Consider the following 12629-nt stretch of genomic DNA (forward strand, 5'->3'; position numbering starts at 1 on the left):
AAGAATAGAAGAAAGCTGACTGAAAAAGACAAAAGGTATGGTGAAGTCTGAAAAACACTTCTAGAAACTGGATTTCAACCACATAGTTTTTGTTAACTTGACAACTGCTTAAAATGTATTCAACAATTCATAACATATTCTAGTGATTTTATTTAAAGTATAGTTTTAATGAATAGCTCTTATTGCCAATTTTTTTTTTTACAATGTACATTTGTAAAATGTTTTTCATCTCATTGATGAAGTTCTCTGGAATTACATGCTGTGGATATCACTTACAGATAAGCTATGCTTCATCTATTGTCACTCTTAATGATAAACAACAGTTCCCCTCCTTTCTGCGAACAATTCCCAATGACAAGTTTCAGGCTCGAGGGATGGCACGACTTATGATACACTTTGGCTGGAGCTGGGTTGGCATCCTCTATGAGAATGAAGACTATGGGCAGATGTCTGGCCAAATGCTGAGGGAGGAACTTACTAAAAGTGACATCTGTACAGAGTTCTTCGAGACCATTCCCGTTGTTACTTCAGAGCACAGGAACCAAGAAATAAGCGAGATGATTGCAGCAGCTTCAGCAAATGTGATAGCAATTTTCTCATCCTACAACAGTCTGTACCCAGTATTGAAAGAAGTATCAAACAGAAATGTCACAGGAAAAGTCTGGATTGGTGATGACGGATGGCCTGACTCGCCACTGTTTTCTGACACTGAATTGCTGTGGATGATGCATGGTACACTATGGATTGCAAGCAGGAAAGGTGAGATGCCTGGTTTTAAACAGTTTTTATATGATATTCATCCACAAAGAAGGCCAGAGGATGGATTTGCAGTGCACTTTTGGGAACAAGTATTTAACTGTAAATGGTTTGACCATAATATATCCAAGAATGGCATACTAAGAAATGAAAGTGAAGTGATCAGATTATGCTCAGGTCAAGAAAATCTAGAAGAACAGAACATTCATTTCTTTGATATGGACAACCTAAGAATTCCTTATAATGTACACAGTGCAGTGTATGCCATTACACATGCCTTACACACTTTGTTAAACTGCAGTTCAATAAAAAGTCCTTCAAAAGGAACATGCAAAAAATCACATGATATTAAACCTTGGCAGGTAAGAGTGCTTAATGAATTATTTAGCTTTACTTTATATTTCAAAAATCTATGAAATTCTAGATTTCCGGTGAACATATTGTTTGCATTTTTTTCAGAGTCTAATGCAAATTTGTTTTGACTACGTAATCTACTCTTTAAATATATTTGTAATTTGTACTACTCCCCATTGCCTTTATATGTCAACAAGGACTAATACAAACATCCCAAATGAAAAGTTTAATAAACAGGTCTTCATAATTATATATATTTCAGCTATAAAAATTAGTGCAAAACAGAGCTACCAGGCATTTCTTTTCAGAGAAGTAATAAATGACAGAATTTGATTATTATAATATATCACATAGTGGACATGGAATTTTAGCTGACCTGACTACCTAAGCCATTTATTCTCAGTGAGTAAATGTCGGCACTACCCATGAAAAACAAAATTGATTATCCACATTATTAACAGCTACTGCTGCCACAAGGAAATCATACACAAATAGGGATCATTTTCTTTGCTGCATAACACCAATTTACAAAAACGCACCTGTAACGCACATTAGAAAAAAATGAGAAGTGATTCAGCCAATATTGCTTTAAGCATCAGACACAGTTACTGTCACTTTGAGGCCGTCTGCAATGCCTTATCATTAGGTTGTTTGCTGCAAATACCTGGTGCATCTTTGCTGGCCATGAGCACAATAGGAGCGTATTAGGGACTAGGCCCACTTTTGTTTTCAGGAAGAACTATAACATCAGAAACATTTAATAAAAGCCCAGTAGTAAACTTTGTATTATGGGCACTCTGAAGAATAGGAAAAAAATGTGTGTGGCATATGCAGTCAGCGATGCGTTAACTGTAATTGTCTGTACTTTTATTGCTCACATACTGATGTTAAGTAACTCCTGGATATTTTAGTTAATATTTTAAGAATTCTGTCTATGTTTCCTGCACAAAATGTAGTAGTTTTATTATATGTTGTATAATAAGGGCATTAATACATATTACATATGAGTATCAATATGTGATTAAGAAAACAGAAGAGTAATAATGCTTTACAATGGTGCTTTAAAATGTATCGGCTTTAAAAAAAAAAGTTTTCTTGATTTTTTTTTTATTTTATTTAATATAAATGTAAATATAAATGTGCATTTGCACAGTACCAAAAAAGTGCAATATTAATTTTATATACAATCTTCTCATAAGAACAGAACAAGATAACAGCATATTTGTATAAACATGAACTTTCAAACTCTTAACATTTAGAATTAAATGAAAACATTCATATAAAATATCACTTGGAATACTTTCAAACTTTAATCTTCTTTCTGTATATTCAGAGACTGTATTCTCTAAAGCATCCTCCCTTATGGCATTAATAGTACAGTTTACAGCCTGCTAAGAACTTGCAGCCCCCTTAAAATGAACTTATTCAGAACCAAGCAGTTCATTCGAGATATCCTAGACTCTTTGAAGGCATTGCTTGCAAGTATTCTCCTCAATGATGAGGAATACACTATGTTGAAAACTAATTTTAGAAAAATATCTTTAATTATAACTGAAGCCTATATTTATGCACAGATTTTGCCCCACTGCCTTAATCCTTTGTTAATTAGTCACTCCCAGACGGATTTTGTAAAGAGATGCCCTGCATCTTTATATTAGCTCTAGCAATCCAATTTGACCTAAAACTAACTGCTATCCACACAAAAAATGATAAAGCTTTATTCTTTATTAAAATGACTTTTCATGGCAGTGTTAAGAGAAAGTGGCTGCCGTTCTATTTTTGTGATAATATTTCAAATACTCTGTAACTTCTACGAAGCCTCAGTGATCACTAAGAAAACCACAGCCTTCCTCTTTCCTTGGAAGAGAGGAACACATGAAGAATTTGGCCTGTGATCTTGTTTACCTTAGTAAATGCACCACTTTCCCAGTAGATCAACTCCTAACAAAACTTCTTTGGATAGGATCACATGAGTGAATAAAATCAGAGTGCTGTGAGCAGATGGCTGTTTCTTATTAACTTCAGATCCTACAAGTGATTCTTTCACTTTCTTAAGTTCCCTGCTAGAATTTTCTTCTTTGTCTTGCTGGGTACCAATGTCTCAAATATAACTATATGCAGTTAATGACACAGTCAGGGAGCTCCAAAAGCAATGATATCTGTTACATTCTTCTGGTGCCAATTAGCAAAAAAAAAAACTCAGCTATTCTCATTCAGCATTCTCTTCATCGTAAATTTTAGCAACATTATTAAGGTACTCTGAATCAAGTAATAACCCAGGTTCCTATCTGTGGGTAACTATGCCTTTCTAACTTAGTGAAAGTCAATGCTTTAACATTATTTTCTCCCCTAAAGTCTTATATATAGTTAGACACCTTACTACCCCATTAGCATATTACTGGATGCAGAAAATCCAGATATTGGTAACACAGTTCATTAAGCACTACAAAAGAAGGAAAGACAGTAATAATCAGATTTAACCACTCATACCATAGAAAGGGGAAGGCTTAGATTTCTAAAATAATAATCACATTTATCCCCTCATACCATAGAAAGGGGAAGGCTTAGATTTCTGAAATAATAATCACATTTATCCCCTCATACCATAGACAGGGGAAGGCTTAGATTTCTAAAATAATAATCACATTTATCCCCTCATACCATAGAAAGGGGAAGGCTTAGATTTCTAAAGTAATAATCACATTTATCCCCCTCACACCATAGAAAGGGGAAGGCTTAGATTTCTGAAATAATAATCATATTTATCCCCTCATACCATAGAAAGGGGAAGGCTTAGATTTTTAAAATAATAATCACATTTATCCCCTCATACCATAGTAAGAGGAAGGCTTAGATTTCTAAAATAATAATCACATTTATCTCCTCATACCATAGAAAGGGGAAGGCTTAGATTTCTGAAATAATAATCACATTTATCCCCTCATACCATAGAAAGGGGAAGGCATAGATTTCTAAAATAATAATCACATTAATCCCATCATACCATAGAATGGGGAAGGATTAGATTTCTAAAATAATAATCACATTTATCCCCCCATACCATAGAATGGGGAAGGCTTAGATTTCTAAAATAATAATCACATTTATCCCCTCATACCATAGAAAGGGGAAGGCTTAGATTTCTAAAATAATAATCACATTTATCCCCCTCATACCATAGAAAGGAGAAGGCTTAGATTTCTAAAATAATAATCACATTTATCCCCTCAAACCATAGAAAGGGGAAGGCTTAGATTTCTAAAATAATAATCACATTTATCCCCCCCATTCCATAGAAAGGGGAAGGCTTAGATTTCTAAAATAATAATCACATTTATCACCCTCATACCATAGAAAGGGGAAGGCTTAGATTTCTAAAATAATAATCACATTTATCCCCTCATACCATAGAAAGGGGAAGGCTTAGATTTCTAAAATAATAATCACATTTATCCCCTCATACCATAGAAAGGGGAAGGCTTAGATTTCTAAAATAATAATCACATTTATCCCCCTCATACCATAGAAAGGGGAAGGCTTAGATTTCTAAAATAATAATCACATTTATCCCCTCAAACCATAGAAAGGGGAAGGCTTAGATTTCTAAAATAATAATCACATTTATCCCCTCATACCATAGAAAGGGGAAGGCTTAGATTTCTAAAATAATAATCACATTTATCCCATAATACCATAGAAAGGGGAAGGCTTAGATTTCTAAAATAATAATCACATTTATCCCCTCATACCATAGAAAGGGGAAGGCTTAGATTTCTAAAATAATAATCACATTTATCCCCTCATACCATAGAAAGGGGAAGGCTTAGATTTCTAAAATAATAATCACATTTATCCCCTCATACCATAGAAAGGGGAAGGCTTAGATTTCTAAAATAATAATCACATTTATCCCCTCATACCATAGAAAGGGGAAGGCTTAGATTTCTAAAATAATAATCACATTTATCTCCTCATACCATAGAAAGGGGAAGGTTTAGATTTCTAAAATAATAATCACATTTATCCCCTCATACCATAGAAAGGGGAAGGCCTAGATTTCTAAAATAATAATCACATTTATCCCCTCATACCATAGAAATGGAAAGGCTTAGATTTCTAAAATAATAATCACATTTATCCCCCTCATACCATAGAAAGGGGAAGGCTTAGATTTCTGAAATAATAATCACATTTATCCCCTCATACCATAGAAAGGGGAAGGCTTAGATTTCTAAAATAATAATCACATTTATCCCCTCATACCATAGAAAGGGGAAGGCTTAGATTTCTAAAATAATAATCACATCCCCTCATACTATAGGAAGGGGAAGGCTTAGATTTCTAAAATAATAATCACATTCATCCCCTCTTACCATAGAAAGGGGAAGGCTTAGATTTCTGAAATAATTATCACATTTATCCCCTCATACCATAGAAAGGGGAAGGCTTAGATTTCTGTAATAATAATCACATTTATCCCCTCATACCATAGAAAGGGGAAGGCTTTAATTTCTAAAATAATAATCACATGTATCCCTCTCATATCATAGAAAGGGGAAGGCTTAGATTTCTGAAATAATAATCACATTTATCCCCCTCATACCATAGAAAGGGGAAGGCTTAGATTTCTAAAATAATAATCACATGTATCCCCTCATGCCATAGAAAGGGGAAGGCTTAGATTTCTGAAATAATAATCACATTTATCCCCTCATACCATAGAAAGCTGCAGGCTTAGATTTCTAAAATAATAATCACATTTATCCCCTCATACCATAGAACGAGGAAGGCTTAGATTCCTAAAATAACAATCACATTTATCCCCTCATACCATAGAAAGGGGAAGGCTTAGCTTTCTAAAATAATAATCACAATTATCCCCTCATACCATAGAAAGGGGAAGGCTTAGATTTCTAAAATAATAATCACAATTATCCCCTCATACCATAGAAAGGTGAAGGCTTAGATTTCTAAAATAATAATCACATTTATCCCCTCATACCATAGAAAGGGGAAGGCTTAGATTTCTAAAATAATAATAACATTTATCCCCTCATACCATAGAAAGAGGAAGGCTTAGATTTCTAAAATAATAATCACATTTATCCCCTTATACCACAGAAAGGGGAAGGCTTAGATTTCTAAAATAATAATCACATTTATCCCCTCATACCATAGAAAGGGGCAGGCTTAGATTTCTAAAATAATAATCACATTTATCTGCTCATACCATAGAAAGGGAAAGGCTTAGATTTCTAAAATAATAATCACATTTATCCCCTCATACCATAGAAAGGGGAAGGCTTAGATTTCTAAAATAATAATCACATTTATCCCCCTCATACCATAGAAAGGGGAAGGCTTAGATTTCTAAAATAATAATCACATTTATCCCCTCATACCATAGAAAGGGGAAGGCTTAGATTTCTGAAATAATAGTCACATGTATCCCCCTCATACCATAGAAAGAGGAAGGCTTAGATTTCTGAAATAATAATCACATTTATCCCTTCATACCACAGAAAGGGGAAGGCTTACATTTCTAAAATAATAATCACATTTATCCCCTCATACCATAGAAAGGGGAAGGCTTAGATTTCTAAAATAATAATCACATTTATCCCCTCATACCATAGAAAGGGGAAGGCTTAGATTTCTGAAATAATAATCACATTTATCCCCTCATACCATAGAAAGGGGAAGGCTTAAATTTCTAAAATAATAATCACATTTATCCCTCTCATACCATAGAAAGGGGAAGGCTTAGATTTCTTAAATAATTACATTTATCCCCCTCATACCATAGAAAGGGGAAGGCTTAGATTTCTGAAATAATAATCACATTTATCCCCTCATGCCATAGAAAGGGGAAGGCTTAGATTTCTAAAATAATAATCACATTTATCCCGTCATACCATACAAAGGGGAAGGCTTAGATTTCTGAAATAATAATCACATTATCACAATAAAGCCACTTTTGAGATTTTTAGTATTTTTCCTCTGTTTATTTGATAAGTTTTTCTGCATAGCTGCCTAGTTTGAGCATTTTCTGGCTTGTTAAACTTGATTTCTGTATTAGTAGCTGTATTTAGAGCACAACCAAAAGCTGTTTACTGAATTTCCTGTTTGCACTTAATTTTAAAATCATTTTTTTTCTCAAAACTTGCATATTTTCTGTCTTTGACCTAGCACTCTTGTGTGGGGTCATTTACTGCACTGTTATAACTTGATATTACTTGTGAACCTCTGCTATCTCTGCAAAAACAAAACAAAAAAAATCTTGCTTTTTTCCCTCTTTTCTGAGATTTAAAAAAGTTCAAGTTACAGGCTTGCTGTTCTTGAACTGTTTTGTAAGTTTCTGTGAGGCCATTTTTGCTTGGGCTAGAGGAAAGTCTCTCTGTTGATCAGTGGCAGTGATAAACATTGAGCTGCTTCCCTGCCCCTGTGGGAGTGGTTACTGACTTGAAACTGTAGTTTTATTGGCCAAAAGGGGTCATTTCCAAAACTCCTTCATCTTCTTCTCTTAAAACCTAGTTGCCTCGTGGTTTTGGCATCTTTTCAGGCTTGTTGGCTGTTGGTGAAGCACCCACCAAGAAGAGAAAATGCTGAGAGAAGAAAGGAGCCACTTTTGAGATTTTAAGTATTTTTCCTCTGTTTATTTGATAAGTTTTTCTGCATAGCTGCCTAGTTTGAGCATTTTCTGGCTTGTTAAACTTGATTTCTGCATTAGTAGCTGTATTTAGAGCACAACCAAAAGCTGTTTACTGAATTTCCTGTTTGCACTTAATTTTAAAATCTTTTTTTCTCAAAACTTGCATATTTCCTGTCTTTGACCTAGCACTCTTGTGTGGGGTCATTTACTGCACTGTTATAACTTGATATTACTTGTGAACCTCTGCTATCTCTGAAAAAACAAAAACAAAAGAAAAATCTTGCTTTCTTCCCACTTTTCTAAGATATAAAAAAGTTCAACTTACAGGCTTGCTGTTCTTGAACTGTTTTGTAAGTTTCTGTGAGGCCATTTTTGCTTGGGCTAGAGGAAAGTCTCTCTGTTGATCAGTGGCAGTGAAAAACATTGAGCTGCTTCCCTGCCCCCCGTGGGAGTGGTTACTGACTTGAAACTGTAGTTTTATTGGCCAAAAGGGGCCATTTCCAAAACTCCTTCATCTTCCTCTCTTAAGACCTAGTTGCCTCATGGTTTTGGCATTTTTCAGGCTTGTTGGCTGTTGGTGAAGCACCCACCAAGAGGAGAAAATGCTGAGAGAAGAAAGGAGCCACTTTTGAGATTTTAAGTATTTTTCCTCTGTTTATTTGATAAGTTTTTCTGCATAGCTGCCTAGTTTGAGCATTTTCTGGCTTGTTAAACTTGATTTCTGCTATAGTAGCTGTATTTAGAGCACAACCAAAAGCTGTTTACTGAATTTCCTGTTTGCACTTAATTTTAAAATCGTTTTTTTCTCAAAACTTGCTTATTTTCTGTCTTTGACCTAGCACTCTTCTGTGGGGTCATTTACTGCACTGTTATAACTTGATATTACTTGTGAACCTCTGCTATCGCTGAAAAACAAAAGCAAAAAAAATCTAGCTTTTTTCCCACTTTTCTGAGATTTAGAAAAGTTCAAGTTACAGGCTTGCTGTTCTTGAACTGTTTTGTAACTTTCTGTGAGGCCATTTTTGCTTGGGCTAGAGGAAAGTCCCTCTGTTGATCAGTGGCAGTGAAAAACATTGAGCTGCTTCCCTTCCCCCTGTGGGAGTGGTTACTGACTTGAAACTGTAGTTTTATTGGCCGTTTTGGGTCAATTCCTGGCTCTTTCCAGCCCCTGCTATCAAGCATGCTTTAGAGTGCTTTAGCGCGATTTAGCGAAAGAGTTGCCACTAGAGCAGCATCGGGCAGCACCGGTTTAACAAGGTTAAACTTTTTCTGGCTCCATAAAGTCTGTTCTTCATTTTTTCCCTTAGAACTGCTCTACTAGTAATCTAAGCAGTATATCCCTTAACTAAAAAGTGCAGCACTTGTTCCTAAAAGCTTTTACTTGTCTTAAAAGCATCTTCTTTTCAGGTTTAGCACTTCTGTATTATACAAAGTCCCTCACTAGCAAAACTCCCCCCAGGAGTACCCACTTCCTTACTAAGTCCTCTCTTATTAAGTTATACCCCTAACTTCTAAATTTCTCTAGCATGTCGAAGGGCCAGATGCTGGCGTCCTCTCCTGTCCAGTTGGTGAATTTGGGAATTTTGAGGCAATGTTACAATTGCCTCATGTACACTGACAACCCTCTCCTCTTCCCACATAACACAAATACTTGCGAGAGATGCAGCTATTTAGCCAAACTGGAGGCTGAGCTCTCTCAACTCAGGACTGGCAAGACCAGACAGGAGGAGAAGGCAACTACACACACCACAAAACCAGTCTCACATAAAGCTATCACAACAATGAATCAAACACATAAACACACAAAGTCATACTCGGAGGCTCTGAGCAAAAATTTACCTAAACAGCAGAGGCCTCCAAAGCAGACATCCAAGCAAATGCCACCTCATGACACACCACAGGCAACACATAAACCACAAAATCAGTGTGCAAAGCAGTCACAGCCCTTAAGGCCAAATACAACACCAAACATACTTGTCATAGGTGACTCCATAGTCAGACACACTGACGTCCCACTCACCAGGCTGAACAAGGAGAGGGTCACAGTAAGCTGCCTATCGGGCACTAGAATCCGCCACATAACACAAGCACTCGGGTCACTCCACAGCAAGTACAAATATGACACAGTCATTGTCCATGCTGGGGTGAACGACCTGAGACGTACCTCCCTGGACTACATGAAAAGAGACATAGAGGAGCTCTCTGATTATGTAGCCCAGGCAGGTATGACCCTGACCCTGAGCAGTATCCTTCCTTCACCAAGAATGATGCCACAACATAGAGACAAGATGATCAGCTTTAACAATTGGCTTAATTTCTGGTGTCATTCAAAGGGGATCCAGTGTCTGTCTGCCTGGGATGACATGCTTAATAAGCCACGCTGCTTCGCAAGGGACGGCTTGCACCTGTCACCCCTGGGATTCCGGATATTGGCTAAGGCTCTTGCCACCCCGATAGTGCCTTTTTTAGGCAAGGCTCAAATTCTAAACCTACCACCCTAGAAAACAAAAATGGGAAGAAACTAAGGGTAATGCTGCTCAATGCCAGAAGTCTAAATCTCAAAATGCACGCACTCGAGGCCCTTCTCAGTATGGAGAACATCGATGTCTGTGCTGTGACTGAAACCTGGATCAAGGCTCCTGAGAGCACCCCAGCACTATCAGGTTTTACCTCATATCATGCATTCCGGCCCCAAAACCCGGACCACACCACAAAAGGAGGGGGTGTATCCATATTCATCAAGGATACCCACACCTCCAGGTTGGTGGCAACGCACGAAGCATCGGAAACCATCCAGGTGCAATTAACCATAGGCAAAACTGCTATACAATTTGTAGCATGCTACAGGCCACCCTCTCAAACTCAGGAACCCCACACAGCCTTCCTGAAGACACTGGAGGGTATAAATGTATCTCCAAACACCATTATATTGGGTGACTTCAACTACCCGAATATAGACTGGGAACATTACTCAAGCCCCAACTTTCTAGCCCAAAGGTTCCTGGAGTTCATAAATTCAAATGCCATGGAACAACTAGTCACCATTCCCACAAGAGGAGAAAATATACTAGATCTCATCATCACAAACATGGGGACAAAATGCTTCACACCGGAAGTATATCCCTCATTGGTGAGATCAGATCACAAACTTATCTCACTGGAAATCCACATCCTGCCCCCACCCCAAACAAAAAAGACCACAGTGAAGAACTTCTCTAAAGCAAAGTTCACACTACTCAAGACTGGTGTGGTATCCTTTAAGGCCCCCGAGCCAGTGAAAACCACAACCCAAGCTGCGGAAGCCCTTACAAATGCCTTCTACGAACACCTCCAGGACTGCATGGATCAGGCAATCCCTAATAAAACCAAGACTCTTTCCACCAAGGGCAAACGTCCAGTCTGGTGGACCCCAGCCATAAACAAACTTTACAATAAGAGGAGAAAGCTGTTACATGATAGAGCAAAATCCATAAAAGAGAAGACACCCTTGATCATTATTAGTAAAAAAATACGAGCACTCATAAAATCATCCAAGGCCAACTTTGAGAGAAAAATTGCAATAGATTCAAAAGACAATCATAAGGCCTTCTTCAGCTATGTTAGAAACCTGGGTGGAAACTCCCAGATATGCGCAGAATTAGTCCAAAATGATACAAAAATCACTGAACCCACAGGCATTGCCAACATACTGGCAGACAGGTTCAGTGCAAACTTCACCCCCCTCTCCCCCCCAAAAGGAGAGATAACTATCCCAGCGGAGTGTAGCCTCCCAGACATCTCAAATGCGCAGGTGAAAGCTGCTCTCTAAAGCGAAAAACACAGCATCAATGGGACCGGATGGTGTCCCCGGCTGTGTGCTACACAAACTCAACGAGGAACTAAACCCGCATATAAGGCAGCTGTTTAATCTTAGCCTTACCACAGGATACGTGCCCAAGGAGTGGCGTACGACAACTGTGGTCCCACTCCACAAAGGCGGTACCTCTACGGACCCTGGTAATTACCGCCCCATAAGCTTAACAAGCCTGGTCTGCAAAGCTATGGAGAGGATCATAATGGAACTCATAAACAAAGACATAGGGGACTTGCAGACATTGGACCTGACCCAGTTTGGCTTTGTCAAGGGCAGATCATGCCTTTTGAACTTGGTCGACTTCTTCGAAACAGTCACCAAGGCCATTGATGAGGGAAAGGCAGTCCATACAGCATACCTTGACCTTGCAAAAGCTTTCGACACAATACCCCACTCAGGTATTATAGAGAAACTTACCAGCTTAAATGTAAACCCATATGTCACAAGATGGGTTGCAAACTGGCTAAAGGACAGAACCCACAGGGTTAGAGTTGCTGGCGCCATGTCAGACTCCAAGCCAGTCACAAGTGGTGTCCCACAGGGCTCAGTCCTTAGCCCCCTGTTGTTCGGCATCTACTTCTCAGAAGTACAGGCAAACATAGGAGGACTATGGCTGACAAAGTTTGCAGATGACTGCAAACTGGGCGCCATAGTGGAAAGTACATCGGACACAGATATCCTTCAGAGGGGTCTCACGGAAACTGATAACTGGTGCCAGAGCCATGGCCTGAAGTTAAATGCCAAAAAATGTATAGTCATACCCTTCGGGAAAAACAAGGTAACCCCAAGCTACCATATAGGTGGCAATCCATTAAGCACAGAAGAGGTTATCAGGGACCTACCCAGGTTGACAGTAGCCTTTCTTTTGACACTCACATTGCTAAAGTGGTTAGAAAGACCTTCTACATTGCCCACCTGATCATGAAGGGATTCACATCCAGATCAAGTGAGGTCATTGTTCCCCTGTACTCTTCACTTATCAGACCAATGATCGAGTACAATGCCCCATTCGGG

The 12629-nt window shown here is 38.2% G+C and overlaps 1 protein-coding gene across 1 annotated transcript in view; it reads left to right on the top strand.

Annotated features, from left to right (window-relative positions):
• The first annotated feature begins 218 nt into the window (after nucleotides 1-218).
• Nucleotides 219-12629, top strand: part of LOC122808219 (extracellular calcium-sensing receptor-like) — a 159048-nt gene continuing 146637 nt past the window's right edge. Inside the window, exon 1 of the mRNA XM_044079182.1 lies at nucleotides 219-1118. Coding sequence (XP_043935117.1) covers nucleotides 219-1118 — 900 coding nt within the window. The remainder of the gene's footprint in view (nucleotides 1119-12629) is intronic.

This window comes from Protopterus annectens, chromosome 8.part0, assembly GCF_019279795.1.
Source record: "Protopterus annectens isolate FY-2018-M chromosome 8.part0, PAN1.0, whole genome shotgun sequence".
Classification (NCBI taxonomy): domain Eukaryota; kingdom Metazoa; phylum Chordata; order Ceratodontiformes; family Protopteridae; genus Protopterus; species Protopterus annectens.